General features: G+C 35.3%; 1 protein-coding gene across 2 annotated transcripts in view; it reads left to right on the top strand.

Annotated features, from left to right (window-relative positions):
• Positions 1 to 20,377, top strand: part of toc (toucan) — a 103,635-nt gene that overhangs the window by 45,175 nt on the left and 38,083 nt on the right. For both annotated transcript variants that reach the window (XM_068295271.1, XM_068295269.1), the window contains exons 3-4: positions 2,977 to 3,128; positions 19,995 to 20,135. In XM_068295271.1, the coding sequence (XP_068151372.1) occupies positions 2,977 to 3,128; positions 19,995 to 20,135 (293 nt within the window). The remainder of the gene's footprint in view (positions 1 to 2,976; positions 3,129 to 19,994; positions 20,136 to 20,377) is intronic.

Here is a 20,377-nt window from a genome sequence, read left to right as displayed (position 1 = left end):
ACAGCTGCCGACGACATGAACGGTTGACAAATGTGACTGACTAGCTTAATACGAGTAGAGGGTGAAATTGTCTCATGAGGAAAATGTTGGAGGGGTCGAAGGGAGAAACTGAGTAGCAGCTAGTGTTGCATCGTCTATTTCATTTTACATTAATTTTCTCGACATTTGCATTTCATTAATAATGCATTTTAATTACGAGTTCGTGTACTTTGTCTGTGATGATATAATAAATATTTATAACAACGTCGGAGATTTAAGGCAACGACGAAAAATTAAACCTTAATAAAATGCAGTCCAACGTGACGAAATGTGTAAGAAGTGCTACACGGAAAACTTTTTAAACTTTTTTACCTGGACTAAATGTACTAAATAAAGAATTTTCTACAGGTTTTTCAAATGTCTTTTTGTTTGTGTTTTTTGCAAATGTCTTTAATTCACGGAAAATGTTATTAAAAATTTCCTACAAAAGTAAAATATGTGTAGACCCTCAATGTGTCGTTGCCATGACGAAGCTTTCCTCTTCATTATGTAGAAAATTGCATCTTAAAAGAAATTATAGAAACTTTAAGGCAAATTGGAATTTCTACAAGTCCAATTTGTGTTTGTTTGCTTTATATATATAAAAAAAAAACTATCAGGAAGTCCGTCCTGTATTAATTTTCCATGTTTTAAATATTTACGTTTACGCATTTCCCCCCTTTTGAAATTAGTTTAATAAATTAGGTGAATACTCTTTTTATTTCTCTTGCTCTTTATCTCGAATTCTCCCACTTTTCGATTCTCTCGTTCAATTTCCGCAAAAATGCTTAACGCTTGAGTGCACTTTTTTGCAGCGTGTTTGACTAAGGGGAATTTGTTCGTCACTCAACATTTTACATTTGCATAATTAAATCTATTTACCGGTCAATAGCCCCTCGTTTTCCTTATTTACTCTAATTCACTTGCCACTTTTTCGAAATTGTGTTTAAATAAAGCATAAACTATTTACTTAGTTTTACCTTACTTTTGCTTTACCTAGTCTAAATTGATGAACTTGTTGTAAATATTTATTACGGAAATTATTATTGTAGTTGCTGCTGCGGCGGAAAACTTTTCATTGTAAATTGCATTTATGGCAAGGCTTGGTTCAGTTCCAGGCGGCACCTTAAAAGGTAATTGGGTGACATTCACACACAAAAGGCACATGAAGAAACCTTGACAGTGAAAATGTCGTGTCGAAGAAAGGCCATAAAATCAGCTACGGATGGCTTTTACCGGGGGAAATAAGTTAACATGGTTTTTTTTTTAGCCAAAATTAGAGAATAATTTGCCATTTTAAGTTTATTATAGGTTGGAAAACTTGTTATAAAAATTTACAAAAAAAAAGTTTAAAGTCGTTTATTACTTTGGCTAATTTTGCATTAGCTGAAAGTTAACTAAATGCATTGAGCATTCTGCCAATAAATTGTGGTTTGATCTTTAGATTCATCTTAATCAATGTCATACTTTTATATTTTATAAAGGACCACATAAACCTTTAAAAAAGAAATGCCTAAAAACTAAATGTACCAATTCATTTTTAAATAATTAAGACGGAGTTATTTTTGTACAACATTTAATGATTAGTAGACGGATATATAAGATAGGAGTCCGATAAAATAAATAAGATTTCCGGCTTAGTTGTTTTAGTAGTAATCGATAAAATAATTTTCTCAGTACAAGGATTAATCAAAATTGCTCGAGTATTTCAAAGAATAATTTATTGGGACTTAAGCAGGCGTAAAAATTAAAACCTTTTTGAATTACTGACATTTTTTCTGAACCCCGGCACTAATTATTTCATTTTTGTATATTTTAATTGTGAATAAGTCAGAATATTGAGCTGGAGCTAAAATCTTAAGAAGGGCAATGGGAAGGCTTGCCAGAAAAAGTTAAGACTCGTAAAGGTGTCCATCATTCAAGTAATTGGGATTTTGGGTTTAATTCTATTAATATTTTAAATCGAATTTATAAACTAAATCTAACCGACATTATAGGGCTTGACTTCAAAGAAAATGTATCTCAAATGCTACTTAATGCGATCTACTTACAACATGACACCCCAAACCAATTAGCTCACACTTATGTATAACGGAATCCAATCATTAAAAATTCAATTTATAATCATTATACCTCATTCTAGCCACTCCTGTCCCATATAATTGTAGTGAGTTGTTTTTTGCAAAGTTTTTTTCCCTACCTTTTTGTCTCTTTAGCTCCATTCTCATTTGTCGGCGCTCGAGGCATTAATAATTCCAATAATTGCATTTAATTATGCTTTAAGAAATTGAATTAAATGTTGAGTTGTCATTTTTCCAACTTGGTTTTCCACTTGTTTTTCTGTTGCCCCTGAAAAAATGAAAAATGTCTTTTGTGCAAATTGTTGACAAGCAACTTTGCAATAAAAATTACAGTTATGTCGCCTTGCTGCCACAACGGAAACGCAACTTGGCAATGCTAATTTGGTCTTTTTTTGCATTTTTTGTTTCGTTTCCTGTTGAAAAATTCCTTTTTTTTTTTGGTGCATTGCATTTGCAATTAGTGAATTGAACGGAAGTCGTTCATAAGAAAAGAAATGAAAAGGAAATTTCACCCACTTAACAATCCACAAATAGCCCAGACAGAGCATAAATTTTCGTCATTTCGGGATGGGTTGGGGGTTTTCAATTGATTTTTCAATTTTCACCTCTTTTCTTTGTTTTTGTTTATGGTTTCCTCACATTTTTTATGATTTGCCAAGCGAGGCTTGAAGTCTGGTTTATGCGCATTTTTAAGTGATGCCTCATAAATAGATTGGAAATTAATTTAAAGTTTTCACATTGCATTGGGAAAGTGGTCATAAATATAATTAAATGCGAATAACTTTGTATTAATTTTTATGATTTCCTTTCGTTTTCTGTGCCACCAAAAAGTATGCTACAATTGCTTAAGATTTATTTCTGTTTCTATCTCTTACAGTGGTCGATCGTATAGCAAGGAGAGTCAAAAGAGCTCACAAAGCGAATTGAGTCTACTTTGCAATGTCCCTTCACAGACTGCCACAGGAGCAACACAATCTTCATCTGTCTCTGGCAGCGGTTATCCAAAGCAATTGGCTAAGACTCCATTGCGTAAGTTAATCAACTTTTACTTAATATTTAACTATAAGATAAAATATTTTTTTTTTTGTTATTGTACATTTTTACATCTAGTAAACAAGGCTCTCTGAAGAAGAAAACAAGAGCTGGGTAAAAACTATTTAAGAAAAGAATATTTCTCAAGAATAATATTCAATATTTTGAATCCCAGAGTCTACAATGGCAATTGAATGTTATTTTTTGGGCTCCTTTTGTTCCTTTTCTTACTTAAAAGTCACATATTTATACTCTGAGTTCAATGACTTTCCAGATCTTTGCTCTTAAGTCAACCTAATTACTCACATAATTATGATGCTTTTTATATCCTGTGACGTGGTTCATCAGCCAGGTCCATGGAATCTTCTTTTTTGCGGCTAGCCAAAGTAAACTCAAGTTAATTTAAATACTACACCAAAAATAAAAAACCTCCTTTGGCTACGTTTTGCTTGTTTCCATTCTTTGAATATTATTCACCTTTAGTTCATGCTTCACTTTTTTAAATCAAATTGAATTTTGAATGGGCGCCCACTAACTTTCAGAAAACAATTTCAACTCCGTTGCAAAGTATGCAACACAAAGAGTAAAGCTTTTTTCAAGTTAAATAAATGTTTGCTGCTCTCTCTACATTTCAGTCAATGTTGCGGCAACATTTTTGTAAAGAGACAAATGAAACTTGTTTCTCTCAGGAGAGGCTACAAAAATAAACCAGATATATAAGTATAAAACGTTGATCAAAAATGCAGAACACCAGAAAAGTTAAAGCCGTGAACCGGCTTTTTGTTGTGGCCAGCTGGTTGGCTGACCATTTAAGAGATTTTCTTTTGTATTCAAGAGTATTTTCTCTCACTCTCTATGAGGGCACAAAGATACAAATATATCTGAATCGATAAAACGGCACAACAGAAACACACACACACACACATACACACAAATTGAAGCGTTTTTTGGATTCAACTTTGGCTGCTTTTGTTTGTTATGTGTCTCTTTAGTCGGCGTCGAGTTTTCAATGTTGTCGTGCCGTTCCGTTGCGCTAGTTTATCGCAAAGTTCTTCGTGTTTTTATCGTGATCTTGATTAGAAAAAGAAAATACATATAAATTTCCCACCAAAATTGGCCATGAAATTGTACAAAATGCTTTAAGTGTGTGTGCGTGTGTGTGATTTGTGTGTGAAAGCTATGAAATGATAATGTGATAAAGAGAAAACAAAAATCAATCAATTGCAGGTTCAAAAGATCAAAATGCATGAATCATGAAGTAAAATTAAAGGGAATTTTACAACTTTGCTTTCTGCCATTCAGACCACTTTAATTATGCCAACTTGTTAATGTTAATTTTATTTCTCTGTATTTCTTTTTGACATGTACAATATCTGTGAGCGAAACGAACAGGTTTTCATTTCAATAGAATGCCGGCGGTTGCTGCTGTCTAAAATACTTTTTCAACAGAAACAAAAGCATCGTCTGGCATTTCAAGACCACCGACCACGACCAAAACCATTCAGCAACTGTAAAATGAAACCATCATTTAACCACCTTTTGCTGCTTGCATTCACAATTTCTTCCCCCGAGAGACGTTTCTTGACTCCTGGATGTAACTTTAATATTTAGCGGAAAAAATTCGCAAGCCCTTCATTAAAAGCTCCTATGAGTGATATGAGTTTTTCCAAGACTGTGTTGCCATGGTTTCGTCATTAGTTTAGGCCAACTTATTTGAAGTTACAAAGAATATTCACAGAGCTGAAACTAGTTGAGAATTACAATTCAACTGAAGCTAAAACAGATGGCCAGAAGAATTTCTATATTTCAATAAGTCACTTATTTGTTAGAGTATTCACATATTGTTTTACCTTTTTCAGCTCTGAAATTTTTCAAATTCTTTTTAAAGCCTTTTTTGGTGTTGACACGAAATATGCCTGGAGTTGAAGGTGTTTTTATACCCTTGCAAAAAGGGTATATTAATTTTGGTCAGAAGTGTGCAACGCATAGAACGAAGCATCTCCGACCATACAAAGTATATATATTCTTGATCAGCACGACGAGACGAGTTCAACTAGCCATGTCCGTCCGTCCGTCCGTCCGTCCGTCCGTCCGTCCGTCCGTCCGTCCGTCCGTCCGTCCGTCCGTCCGTCCGTCTGGATCAACGCAAACTCCTCCTAGACCGTAAGAGCTACAGAACTGAAATTTTGCACGTAGGCTTGTATATACTGCAGGCGTTGTATATCTCGGATTCAGCCGGATCGGACCACTATATCATATAGCTCCCATACAAACCCCAAAGTCACGAACAGTGACTTTTCTCAATAACTTCGTTATTTTCTATGCTATTATCGTGAAACTTAATATTAGAGAGCTTACTACGCCTATAAGCGACTATGCCAAATTTGATCAAGATCGGGTGACTATATCATATAGCTCCCATACAAACGGCCAAGTCACAAACAGTGACTTTCTCAATAACTTCGTTATTTTCTGAGCTATTGTCGTGAAACTTAATATTAGAGAGTTTACTACGCCTATAAGCGACTATGCCAAATTTGATCAAGATCGGGTGACTATATAATATAGCTCCCATACAAACGGCCAAGTCACGAACAGTGACTTTCTCAATACCTTCGTTATTTTCTGAGCTATTGTCGTGAAACTTAATATTAGAGAGTTTACTACGCCTATAAGCGACTATGCCAAATTTGATCAAGATCGGGTGACTATATCATATAGCTCCCATACAAACGGCCAAGTCACGAACAGTGACTTTCTCAATACCTTCGTTATTTTCTGAGCTATTGTCGTGAAACTTAATATTAGAGAGTTTACTACGCCTATAAGCGACTATGCCAAATTTGATCAAGATCGGGTGACTATATCATATAGCTCCCATACAAACGGCCAAGTCACAAACAGTGACTTTCTCAATAACTTCGTTATTTTCTGAGCTATTGTCGTGAAACTTAATATTAGAGAGTTTACTACGCCTATAAGCGACTATGCCAAATTTGATCAAGATCAGGTGACTATATCATATAGCTCCCATAGGAACGATTGGTCGAAAACAGTGACTTTTGTAAATAACTTCGTTACTTTTAACGCGATTGCTTTTAAATTAAACATTTCCTGATTTAATATATATGTTAATGACTGTGCCGAATTTGATAAAGATCGGGTGACTATATCATATAGCTCCCATAGGAACGATCGGTGGAAAACAGTGACTTTGATCAATATCTTCGTTATTTCCTATGATTGTAGGCCTTTCTTTCTCAAGCTTAAGCCTTTTTAGATAAAACGTTCTTCCACATTGATGGCTAAGAGGTAAGGATAGAGTTACCAAAAAAGTTGCAAGGGTATACAAACTTTGACGCGGTCGAAGTTAGCCCCGGCCCTCTGGTTTTTCCTCTGTTGAGTTTGTGTGATGAATAATAACCAAAAAGCAAAGCAAAGCAAAATGAACAAAAACAAAAAACATCAACCTCAAGCTCGAAAATCGCATTAAGGTAAAACGCTCAATCAATCAATCAATGAGAGCTCAGCCAAACCAAACGAAACGAGAAAAAAAAACACCGACCAAACAATAAGGGAATCCAGCAAAGAAAAAAAATGTGTTCTTGGGCCATAAATTATGTTGGCGGCCCCCTGAGAGAGCGTAATCATTTTGTTACAGTTTACTCTTTACCTTTCTCACGAAAGTTTCTATTTTTTGCACAAAACTCTAGGCAATACCGTTAGCTTTTGTTAGCCAATGTAAGCAGAAACAAGAGATGCGGGTGGGGTAGTAGCGGAAGAGGGCTAGAAGGGCGGCAAAGTTCATTTACCTATAGTTAGAAACGTGCCTCTTGTTCAAAGTTTGAGATCAGAAATGTAACCCCAACATTCATTATAATAAAGAGGGCTTAGCAAAGCAGGCAAGAAAAAAAAATAAACTAAAAAGAGAGCCCGGAAATATGTCCTATGCCGAAAATGATATGTCCTAGGCCATATGAACCCTTAATAATTGTCATTTTTATTGATTTTTTATAGAAATTACGTTTAAACAAAGAAAATTCTAATTTGAGTATAACTCTAATCAAAAATGATAAAATAAAATTGATTAAATTGGGATGGTTTGAAATTGTTTTGATCTTCTAAATTTCACAAAGTGGAGTGGAGCAGACTCTTTATAAATTTGTCAAAAACTTGAAAGATCTTTAAGTGAAATGAATTTAAAGCTGCTTGGTTTGGCAGTCTTAGGAAACAATAGAACCACAAAGAAGGAAATAACAAAATGCTTTACATATTTGCATTTCGGTTATGTAATCTTTAACTAGATTAACCTTTGTTCCCTTCTCCTCCTCCTAGAAAAAGAACAAGTCGTAATCTTGCAAGACACTTACAATTTCAAAGCAGTTGTTTGAGGTAGAGGAAATCCTTCTAGGACTTCCCGAGGAGCTTTTGTCACTTTAAAACTTAGATAAGGTACACATTCGATTCAGAAACGAAACTTCTATACTAAAATTGTAAGCATAGTAAAGTCATAAACGTTAAGCGTAATAAATCAAATCAAAAAATTCACTGTTAATATCCTGGAGGTGATATTTATGTATTTTGGTATTAGCATTGCTTTGGCTTTCTATAATTATTATACCCTTGCAAAAAGGGTATATTAATTTTGGTCAGAAGTGTGCAACGCATAGAACGAAGCATCTCCGACCATACAAAGTATATATATTCTTGATCAGCACGACGAGACGAGTTCAACTAGCCATGTCCGTCCGTCCGTCCGTCCGTCCGTCCGTCCGTCCGTCCGTCCGTCCGTCCGTCCGTCCGTCCGTCCGTCTGGATCAACGCAAACTCCTCCTAGACCGTAAGAGCTACAGAACTGAAATTTTGCACGTAGGCTTGTATATACTGCAGGCGTTGTATATCTCGGATTCAGCCGGATCGGACCACTATATCATATAGCTCCCATACAAACCCCAAAGTCACGAACAGTGACTTTTCTCAATAACTTCGTTATTTTCTATGCTATTATCGTGAAACTTAATATTAGAGAGCTTACTACGCCTATAAGCGACTATGCCAAATTTGATCAAGATCGGGTGACTATATCATATAGCTCCCATACAAACGGCCAAGTCACAAACAGTGACTTTCTCAATAACTTCGTTATTTTCTGAGCTATTGTCGTGAAACTTAATATTAGAGAGTTTACTACGCCTATAAGCGACTATGCCAAATTTGATCAAGATCGGGTGACTATATAATATAGCTCCCATACAAACGGCCAAGTCACGAACAGTGACTTTCTCAATACCTTCGTTATTTTCTGAGCTATTGTCGTGAAACTTAATATTAGAGAGTTTACTACGCCTATAAGCGACTATGCCAAATTTGATCAAGATCGGGTGACTATATCATATAGCTCCCATACAAACGGCCAAGTCACGAACAGTGACTTTCTCAATACCTTCGTTATTTTCTGAGCTATTGTCGTGAAACTTAATATTAGAGAGTTTACTACGCCTATAAGCGACTATGCCAAATTTGATCAAGATCGGGTGACTATATCATATAGCTCCCATACAAACGGCCAAGTCACAAACAGTGACTTTCTCAATAACTTCGTTATTTTCTGAGCTATTGTCGTGAAACTTAATATTAGAGAGTTTACTACGCCTATAAGCGACTATGCCAAATTTGATCAAGATCAGGTGACTATATCATATAGCTCCCATAGGAACGATTGGTCGAAAACAGTGACTTTTGTAAATAACTTCGTTACTTTTAACGCGATTGCTTTTAAATTAAACATTTCCTGATTTAATATATATGTTAATGACTGTGCCGAATTTGATAAAGATCGGGTGACTATATCATATAGCTCCCATAGGAACGATCGGTGGAAAACAGTGACTTTGATCAATATCTTCGTTATTTCCTATGATTGTAGGCCTTTCTTTCTCAAGCTTAAGCCTTTTTAGATAAAACGTTCTTCCACATTGATGGCTAAGAGGTAAGGATAGAGTTACCAAAAAAGTTGCAAGGGTATACAAACTTTGACGCGGTCGAAGTTAGCCCCGGCCCTCTGGTTACAATTTTCATTTCAACTTTTTTAAACCAGACCATTTTACCAATGATTATGTATGAATGTTTTACACGAAATGCGTAGACGACACCTGTTTCCGGTCATGGTCTTTGATGCTGCTTAGAAGTGCCTCTGGGCTTACGACTGAATCTGAGCTGCTTCTCTACATAGAATACCATTATTGCATCTTGTTCTACGTTTGTTCTCATTGAGTGACTGACTGACGTTAGAAGAAGAATGACGTTTTCCCCTCTTTTACTATTTTCTTCTTTGTGCTCTTTTTCTTAATTTTCACTTGACGTGCTTGTTTTTCCAACATTATCATTATCATATTTGCATTTTTTTTCCAACTCTTCTCATAGCCGTTTGCTGTCTGTCTGAGTTTTGCGGCTTTTGTTTGCTTTGCAATCTCGGTTTCTCTCTCTCTCTCTCTCGCTGTCTCCCTGTCTCTCTTTTAATAATTATGTGAGAAATTGCAAAATAATGCTAGTCAGAAAAATCTTTTTCATTCATTTCATTATTTCTTTTCATTTTCAACTGCTTAACTATGCGAGAAAGTGTTGTGGGGGCGTTAAGTTTTTTTTTTCTGATATTAAAAAGAGAAAAAAAAAGTAAGAAAATGCATGGAAAACTTTATTGCACAAATACAGAAAGTAAAAAAAAAAAAGAAAGGAATTTTTCAACATGAATTGGCAGACAAAGTACAATTATTTGCTGGGAAAGCTTTGCGCCTATTTAATTTTTTTATTAGAATTCATATCCAGTATGGAGTAAAGGTTGGGTAACCGAAACCATAAAGCGTTAACATAAATGTTGCAAATTTCAACATAATCGAAATACCGTAACGATAAATTTATGTATTTCAATGACTTTCGTTTCAATTTGGTTGGTAACAAAATGTTGCTGAAGGCATTTGTCATTTGTTTATAAATAGTCCCTTAGAATACATCTGACATCAAAATGTTGCCGGTTGTAATGCAACAGGAAGAAGCATATTTAACTATAGGAACAACAACAGGTAAACAAACCGGTAACAAAAACTTTAAACTTATCTCACTTCCGTTTACAAGCGTCTTTCCATACCATTCGGATACATTTCCTTTCGTAATAGTCACATTTTCAGGGAAATTGCAAGAAATCGAACTCTTACCCATAATCACAATAATTGACGCCCTTGTACTAAAACTAAACTAGCCCCACACTCATTATTGTGGGTACCTCAGGAACTAACAGAAAATCTGTTTAGTTTAAAAGTTCGAAGCGAAAGAGGAAAACTAGATCGCTGTCAACTTTCACTTGAAGAAATATCCGCTGAATGCTGCAGTAGGTACCACCGCTATGTAATTGTATTGTCTGAGGCGGCGTTGAGGTCTTTTCTTTTCTTTTTTTCTATATTTTGCATAATTTTTTGTCTGAGCTGCTTTCGTTTATTGAAAATGGAAACACTTTTCATTTTTGCCATAATGAAGCGCTTATATGCCATGAATATGTTGGCTAACGCCAATCACAACATACAGCGAAACAAAACTAAAAACCAAAACAGGCCACAAACAACTGAAGTCAAAAAAAATAACAAAATGGGACCACATCAGCTGTTTATTTATATAGTAACAAATTTTCACTGGTCAGTGAACCAAAATCCAAATACACGATGACGGCTTTGATTGTTGTCGATAAGTGTGTGTCTGTATGTGTGTGAGCCTATGTGTGTGTGTGTGCTGCGTGTATTTCTATCGCATTTCAATTCTAGCGTGTCCAAAAAACGCCACAGACATTTTAACGAGCGGCATTTTGTTTGAGATCCAACTCAATTTCCATACACTTTATTTAACATGATTTTTTAGGGTCTAATCAAATTTAAGTAGAACAAAAAAAATTAAGTTTTTTTTGTATCTAAAAGCAATCAAATTTTATGTTTTCCGTATAATTATAAATGTAAGCATCAAATACAAAATTTTTAAACTAGGATTACTTAGGGTTTAGGGCAGCTTGGATGTTACGATCCGACTATTCCGTTTGGGTTATTTAGACCTTTTCATCTTGGCAATAAGCATAAATCTATGTTTCGTAGTGAAAAATTTGTATTTATAATATGTCATCGAACTTGAATTGAAAGGAAAATTTCATTATTTAATATTTGTTGGAGTTATTTCATCAACTTGTTAGATTGAAGTTAATTAAACTATTAGAACAAAAGTATTTAAGCATTTCTGAGCTTAAACAAACAATGTCAAGAGTTTGTCTAACTATTTTAATATCAACTCTTGGCTAAACGTATAAAATATAACTTTAATTTTTAGAGTATACAATAGTCATACAAATGCCATTTTCATTAAGTCTCTAGTTCTTAGTCTCACCTGCATTCAGTTAGCTTTGATTGATCGCAAAGCAGTTAGAGCCGAAACCCACAGCTGTGGGCATCAAAATGTTTGTTGAGTTGTTGAATGAGAGATAAAGCACCCCTCAAAAGACCCGTTGACGGTTGCTCCCAGCATCTTGAGCCTTATCTCTTTAAATAGAGAGGGAGAGGTGTCTTCCTCCACCTATGTGTCTTGACTTTGCCTTATGTTTGGGCACGAACGAATAATGCATTGCGGCTAATTTGCATATCAAAATGAGCCATTGCATGCTTTTAGAGTTGTGACTGTCGGACTGGCTTTGTGAGTAAGTGAGTCAAGTGGTGGTCGTCTTCGTCTTCTAATATTTTACAAGTGGATTTCCTCCATAAAATGCATTTTACGCTGGGGGCCCTTAAGTGAAGTTAGCCCACCCCACAACCACAAGTCGTGGGGCCATATGCAATAAATTAATTGTGTCATTAAAGTCAGAGCGCAATTTCCTGTAAGGCCCTCACAACAGAGCAATTTCATATTGTAATTTGATGACCCACTCGTCGTAACTGCCCAAAATAAAGTTAGTGCGGTGTTCGGCCTGGCACGTGTTGTCTTTTAAACCGAAAATTTATTTGTTACTTATGGCCGAACAACCAAAAAACCGGAAGCATTAAGTTAGTGCTGGGCCTCTGCTTTTAGTCGTCACAATTCATTAGAGGGTCTAAGCACACATAAGTAATACAAATCTTATTTACGTTTCTAGTGTTTTAATAAATAATTTTCGATTTTTGTTTTCGTGTGACTTGTGGAATTTTCTTTGATTTATATATAGTAAAAGTTTATGTGTATATTCATTTCCTTTCAACTAATTACCCAAGTCAACTAATTACATAATTCTTACAACATCTTTTGTGTGAATTTTTCCATATCTATTTGTCTTGAGAACATTTTTCTTATTTGCTGCCTGGCATAATGAGAATAGAATTGTCAACCTCATTTTTCCACAAATTTGCCTTAACTTGGCGATGACGACAACTAACTCAATTAGACATCAAATGAGGTTGTTTGTCTTCATTTCAACACAAAAGACTAAGAGAATGGCATTAGCATTAACATTTGCTATATGTTGGCTTAACAAATTCACACAGAAGCGGCAAAACAAAGAAAAAAAAAACCAACTTGTATTTTGTATAGAAAATATTTCGTATATTTTCTATAACAAATTGCTGCCACTTGCTGCTGTTGCTCCTAGATGAAAAGTGTGCCAGAAACCAAAGCCAATGTGGATATACATAAAAAGATATTCAAAAGACACACATAAACTACATACATATATATATTTAGATATGTATACAAAGTGGTGAAAACGACAAAATTTTAAAAATAAAATTGCATTATGAGCGCATTTGCATTTGTCTGTGCCATTTGCCCCCTTTTTATACCCTTGCAGAGGGTATTATAAAATTGGTCAGATGTTTGTAACGCACAGAAGGAGACGTTTCCGACCCCATAAAGTATATATATTCTTGATCAGCATGAGAAGCTAAGTCGATATAGCCATGTCCGTCTGTCCGTCTGTCCGTCGGTGCGTACGCGTTTTACTCAGCCATCTTAAGAGCTATCGGGATGAAATTTTTTTTGGGAGCTTTTTTTTACCCGGGTGAGATAAAGTATGAAAATCTTTGGGATCGGACTACTATATCATATAGCTCTGGAACAAAAATTTTTGCAAAAATTGGAGTATCCCCATGAAATTTACCAATATAATAGAATTTGATATAAAATCTCAGATCCCAAAATTTGACCCTGATCGGATAAATAGAACACAAGTTACAGTCTATATAAATCGGTTCAATCGCTGCCGGCAGCTCTGCTTGCTGCCTACTACGTCACCATCTGTTAACAGAGCACATGCATACACACACAGACGCAACGCTACATAAACTGTATGTGTATGCGTGCGTTGCTTTGCTTAGGGAATGAGGGAAGAAGAAGAACAAATTGTACATAGTATGAAGAGTAAAATTGTTTTGTTTGTATATTAATGAATTGAGTTGCAGAAAAGAAATTTTGAACATGTGAAATTATTATTGTCAAGGACTGCAAGGGTATATAAACTTCGGCATAGCCGAATTTAACTTCTTTGATATTTTTCTATCTTCTTTGGCCACATAGAACAACTTGCAAGCTATAATTTACTTTTATTCGAATGTGGTTATACCTTGGAATAAATTTTGATAAAGCTACATATATATAGATCTTGGCAATAAAATCTCTAAAAATAAAGCATTGGCTATTCTGTCTAGTATGGAGCTGTCTTATGGAAATGTTAGATATATGTATATCTGAAGTTAGTTACACTATAAAGAAGAAACTTTTACCTCAACTAATTTTTGTACTTAATTTTTTGACAAGATCTGGATTTTTGCTTTATATTGTTGACCAAGTGTGAACCGTGTATTTATGTAGATGGATTCATCATTTATGCCTACCAAACTTTGAATATATTAGATATTGAATGTTATCATATGTAAGTTGTTAGAATAGCCCTTTGTAGGGCTAATGTTATAGTTTATTTATCCTTTTGCGATAATCACAACGTTCTAAAATCCTTATTTTTAAAATAGGGAACAACTGAAGCTCTAAGTGTAAACAAACAAGAGCACTTCGACTGTTGATTCGAAAGGTTTATAAACTTTCGTTTTAGCTATTTTCAATCTTCAATTTTGGCAAATAACTCTCACACTCTTATAGTTTCCATACCATGATAGTACCATATCAATGTGCCCAATATGCCCCAATTTATTTACATTTTTTGTATTAAATGGGTAAACTTAATATGACACACAAATCTATGTCAACGTCTAAATTTGTCTTGGCCCAGCGCCCTTTTTCTTAAATTTACTGGATCGAAATGCTAAAAAGAAAAACACTACAAGAAAGAAAAGAAAAGCGGAAGTTTTTCAATGACATCATTTGCGGACTGAGTTGCAAAATGCATTTATAACTGCATTCTGAGGGGAAGTTTTCTTCGCAGTTTTCCTGCTGTTTGGCCAGCCATTTCAGTTCGGTTTAATGATTTGTTTATCTCAAAATCTAGCAACCATTAACCAGACCGGACACCGAACTGCATTAGAGTTAATGAGAAGAGTGAAGAGGGGGCGGCGGAGGCTATGGCGTATCATCATATATGTATATACTTATCCGCGGCACATTAATTAAAATGCACATTTTCCACCTTTATATCCATGTTAATTGGTAAATTTAGTTTTTTATTGTCTAAAGTTTTGCTGCTTTGCAGTGCACTGAACTCACTCTGATTTATGGCTTTGCAATAGTTTTAGCTATTTTATAGGCCATAGAAAAAGGAAAAGCAAAGATCATAAATCGGACTATTAAATAGATCAAAACGGAGAATATAAAGAAACCGTCTATGGCCATTTGGCACAATTTTCATTATGGTTATCACAAAGACATAAAAATATATGTGGGTTTTTTTAAAATTTTTCTTAAAGATTTTAATAAAAAATGTGTGGGAAAAATATCTTAAATTCCAGACATTTTTTTCTTAATATATTGTATTGATTTCTTAGCTTTGTGTTAATGGGAATTTAAAGATTATATTTATTTATTTCAAGTTTTAGGCGTAACAGATTATAGCAGGCACTCAATTTCGTTATGGGCATTTCGGTTTAATGGTTTCAAACTGTTTTTTTAACGATAACGAAAAAACAGTTGAGTTTTCATTGTTCAGTGTTACTAATTTTAATTTTCCACGAGGTTCCCTCACCGATCAGTTTTACAACAAAATAACCGAAATATGATTGTGATAGACTGTTAAGTTTCGGTTATGATCCAGAAATTTAAAGTTTGGATAAACCACAAAAGAAGAACCGAAATAAATAATGTCCCTATGGCTATAAATTATGCTTCAAAAGATTTGCTTCTTCGGTAATAAACGGTTTCGGTTGTTTATTCTCTTTTTTATGCCCTCCTTTTTAATTAGTTTTAGCTGAGTCACAGCTGGAAATCTGCGTTTTTAGATGGTTTTGATGGTAGTTAGTAACTGCTGCAATTTGCACCTTTTCACACCTTTTGCACTTGCTGCAAACTCAACTTGCTCTCTACACGGAGAGTTGTTAACGTTACCGTTACTGTTGCCATTAAATTATGCATATTTATGCTCACCTGCTCCTGTACCTGCTGAATGCTTCGACCAACTTCCTTTTGTCGCCTGACTGTCTCTCAATTAATTGGTTTTTCTTCAGCGCCATCAGCGCCACATTTGCCTCCACCTGAGCTAAGGTGGGGGAAAAACTTGCAGTTGTTGTTGTATTTGTTTCATTTTTTGTTGCGTGGGCGTGGAGCCAAGTTTTAATTGAAAGTCAAATTCAATTTTTGCATATTAAATTAAATGGCCCCGCAGCAGCAGCAGCAACTTCATCAACATCAGCAACATCAGCCGCAAATGAATGACAGCAAATGCCCTTGAGGGCGGCCCACAATTTCCGCTTGGTGTGGAAAAACTTCCGGCATTTAAGGCGGATCATGTTCAATCATGTGCCAAGCATGTGAATTATGCTCTCTATTTAAAGTTTTTCCAATCGACTGTCATTAAATTTAGAGCATTACAGAGGCACAACAACAAGACAGACAGAGAGAGAGAGAGAGAGATCCATATAATGTGTCTCCCCTTAACATCGAACAGTTGACACCTTTTCCATGGGGGCTAATTTTAGTTTGGCCTGGTCGAGAATTGACATTTGCAGGGCTGCCTGTGCCCATCACTCCCCGCCATCCCGTCTCCCTTTCCCAACCTGCTGACTCAAAAAAGAGAGGGCGCCAAATGTATTTTTAGCCATTAGATTGCGCTCCTTTTGTGTTAGTATGCGTACATAGCTCATACAGTGGGGCTGTATTAAGGGGATTAGATAAGAAAATTTTATGAAATTTTTGTGAATTTTGTTTAAACTTATTTCTTAGAAAGTGACAAAGTAAAGTTCCTGGAAAGCTTTAACAAAAATTTAATCAACTTTAAGTTACTTTAAATTTATAAACCGCTTGAATACATATTTTGAAAATATGAACAGAAATTTCATTAAACAAAAAGCATTCTTGATTAATAGATCTAACGATCTAAGAAGGTTTCATATTTAGTATTGTTCCAATTATTTGTCTACATATTTACCCTTTTTGGCCCACTGTTCTCGACATTAATTTCCCTTTTTTTTGTCTTTGTACCTACTCTTTTTTTTCCTTTTCGTTGTTTGTTAGCCCGAAGTGTTCCCAATAAACCAAATGCTGCCACAAATCATAGCCCGCAATTTGTCAGCTCATTTCGTTTTGGGTTTCATCTGGTCTTTTTTTCCTCTCTCTCGGTGTCTTTTCTTTGAGACTTCTTTGCTTTTGTTAAGTTATGATGACATTCAAACCTGTCAGCAAAGCAGGAGGAGATCTGGTGTGGGGATATGTTGTGCCAGTGTGTGTCTGAGTCAGTTGACTTGAGTTGAGTTGGGGATATGCGGGCCCGCACATAGGCACGTTATAAATTTTTCTTCACTCCACTTGGAAGATTTATTTGGTTTATGTGGCAATAGTTTTCTTGGCTGGGATATAGGAGCACCTGCTAGAATGAAAAAGAAAAACGAGGCCGCCATTTATCAAAACGCTCAAGACATATTTCGTTTGCGAAATTCCTCTAGAAGTTAATACGCATTAAGAAGAGAATTTTTAAGTGAAATGCAACCATTTGAAGTACCCTGTGAAAAAAGATGACACTAATTTATTAAAAAAAAATCTGTCTGATATTAGAATCCGTTTTTGCTCTATTTCAGGCGTTGCTTTATTGAGGTGGAAAAGGTTGCCTCTGCTTATTTTTTCTTTCTTGACTTTTTGGTGAATTCAATAAAAAACCTTTACGCAAAATGAACATTGAGGTCACCCTGGGTGACATGCACTGATATACCCTTTGATCCTAAAAAACAGGGAACTAAAAATTCAGAGATTGAGATTGTTTTGACGGCAAATTTCGTGTCTAGGTTGTGGGTACTATAAAAAAAGAAGGAAAACTGTCTTTCTTTATTGAAAGAGCCATTAAGTTTGTTGGCATTAAACTAGATTTTCTTGGTTTTCAGTGGGTGGCATTTATGAGGCGGCTAATTAAATTGGTTTAATGGCTAATTAACTGAATCCATATTAAAAAAGTTATAAATTCATTTCATGTCACTTAGCTGCAGTTTCCAACCAACTTGAAATGTCAACCTTCAGTTAAATCAAACCAAGACACAAGACCAGAAAAACTAAATATATTAATATAAAATAATAGAAAAAAAGAGGCAAAAAATAATGAAAAAGGAAAAATAGAAAATGCATTCATGCGGCAATTGTCAACGACAACGACGACAACATCAAATTAAATTTGCCGACATCGTCTGGCGAATGTTGTGCGCGGGTGTTGTTAGTGTTCCTCTTCCTCCTTCTTCTTCTCCACTTGCATCTGCTGCTGTTGCTGCTCTGTGAAAGTGAAATTTAAAATATATTGTGATAACTATCTCAATAGATAGAGAGTAAAACGAGTGAGAGACCAGAGTACAGCATACAATCACAAAATGGGTGCACACAGTTCCAAGGAGAAACTGTCGCGTTCGTATTCCGAGCGATATATTCATACACAAATGATCGAACGTGAACGTTTTGGCAGCTTTGGCAAACGTACATCAAAAGCATCGACAAAAGGTGAGTTCCAAATGTCTCCATAGAGATTGATTGAAAGGAGACAATTCAGAAACAAAAAATGCACACAGGGTGAGATCAATAATGCCACAAGAGCCCACACAATACAGTAATTGGCTTTAATTTATAATGTTGAAACGTTAAATATCATTAAATTATATAAAAAATACAGTGGCGGATTCTTTGCCCGAAACCAGGTAAATGAATGAGAATGATAATAACGTATACGCACAGTGTGCCAGCTAAACTTATACCAAAAAAAATAATAAATGGCGTAAAAGTAAATAAGTTTAGTATGACCATCAAAAATTACGTTTAACATAATACAATTATGAAACGATTTACGGATCAAAAGTCAACAGAATTATCTCGGGTCTAACCCCAAACTCCAGACCAACTTAAAACTCAAGAGTTTAAACCATTTGAGGATTTGTGTATATCAAAACAATGTTTTCTTCCTTATAAGGGTTTCCCAACGCACTTCGATCTTCTTTAAGTCATCAAAAAAAGGTTTGTTATCACTCTTAAAAAGGTCGCGCATTTGAATATCTCTATATCTGGCTGCCCGTGGATCGGGACCTACTGTAGCCTATGGGTAAATCCGGCATACCTGGTAAGAAACGACTTTACTTATTGTAGTACTTCACAATGAGTTAAAGTCTAAGAGATAACTTTCGATTTTCGCCTAGAGGTCAGTAAAATCCCAAAAATGGAAATCATAGACCTTGTTAGATCTTATCATAATTCGCTGAATGAATAAGTAAGACATCTTTGCAAACTCTTTGCCTTTACAATTCTCCGCATTACAACATCAACACTTTGAGGCAATAGTTTTTGTTTTCTCTGTTTTTTTCGCACATCATATTGTTAAAGAGGTAAAATAGAAGGGGGCCAACAACGTGTTAAACGATGTCTACATTAAGCGGAAGAAGTTGAGACTGCTTCGTCGACGGTCAAAACCAACACAATGCATTCCCATTGCGGTTGCCGCACAGCTGCATAAAAATCTAATAAATTTTATTTTTAGCTCTAAGCTAATTGTACTAGACGAAAAAACGGGCTAATGGGGCAAGGGGCAAAAGTTGCACGCGGCTTTAGCAAATAATAAAAATGAAAAACTTTTATCAAGGGGAAAGATTGCCACACGATGTCACGTAAAGCTAAAAAGGAGGGCTTATCACGCAGAGACCATTCGAAAGGACGAAAAAGGAAAACTTTTGCTGGCTTACTCTAGAAACAAAAGTGAAGCGAAGAGAAAACTAATTTTAGTATTTAAGCGATAAAAATGCAATTATGAGATGAAATTTTTAAAATCTATTTTCGTATCTCTCTTTCATCTGCAAAGATGCCCCCCAGCAGGAGGGCTTTAATTGTTGGTGAAGAACATGCCATTGCATAATGCTCATCTAATTTTACCCCTTTCCCCCTCCTTTTCCACTTTAAACACTTCAATTATGGAAATGTTTTGCTTTAATCTACACAAAACATTTTGAGTTATCATTAAATGGAATATACCTATGACTGACTGTGTCTCCCTCTTTGTCTGTTTGTGTACCAAAACCCAACCCAGCAAGAAACAAGAGAAAAATCGCTTTAACTTTAAGCCCAAGCCCCAAACGTGTTGGCGCATAAATTATTTTGACATACCCTCCCAAAGTATATGAGTATTGATGGCATACCATTTCACTTTTATAATCTTCTTTATATATATTATTTTTTTCCTTGTCTCGTTTGCAGGAGCTGCCAAAAAGCGTGATGTGCGCAATTTGAGTATATCACCGACAGATCTGGGACCGCCACCAAAGACCCAACAGACTGGCAAGGGACAATCGACACGCAGCAAGTCATCCTCATTGGCGGCCACGCCCACAGCACTACGTAAGTGAAAATTAGTTGCATAACTCATAACCGTTAACCTTTAACTAATTTGCATCACATAACATAACAAAAGAAACTTTGGTTTAACATTTAATGCATGTCTGAAGCGAAATATTGTTAGGTAGTCATTAGATTTGTTTAAGAGGAACATCTTTTAAAATTATTGATTTTGGAAATAGCAGTAACACATCGAAGTTGTAATAACAATAAACCAACAAATCTTATTACTTTTAATTGTATAT

The sequence above is a fragment of the Drosophila tropicalis genome, unplaced genomic scaffold, assembly GCF_018151085.1.
Source record: "Drosophila tropicalis isolate 14030-0801.00 unplaced genomic scaffold, ASM1815108v1 contig_845, whole genome shotgun sequence".
Taxonomy (NCBI): Eukaryota; Metazoa; Arthropoda; class Insecta; order Diptera; family Drosophilidae; genus Drosophila; species Drosophila tropicalis.
The sequence above is the reverse complement of the archived record's forward strand: the minus strand, read 5'-3'. Positions and strand labels throughout refer to the sequence as shown.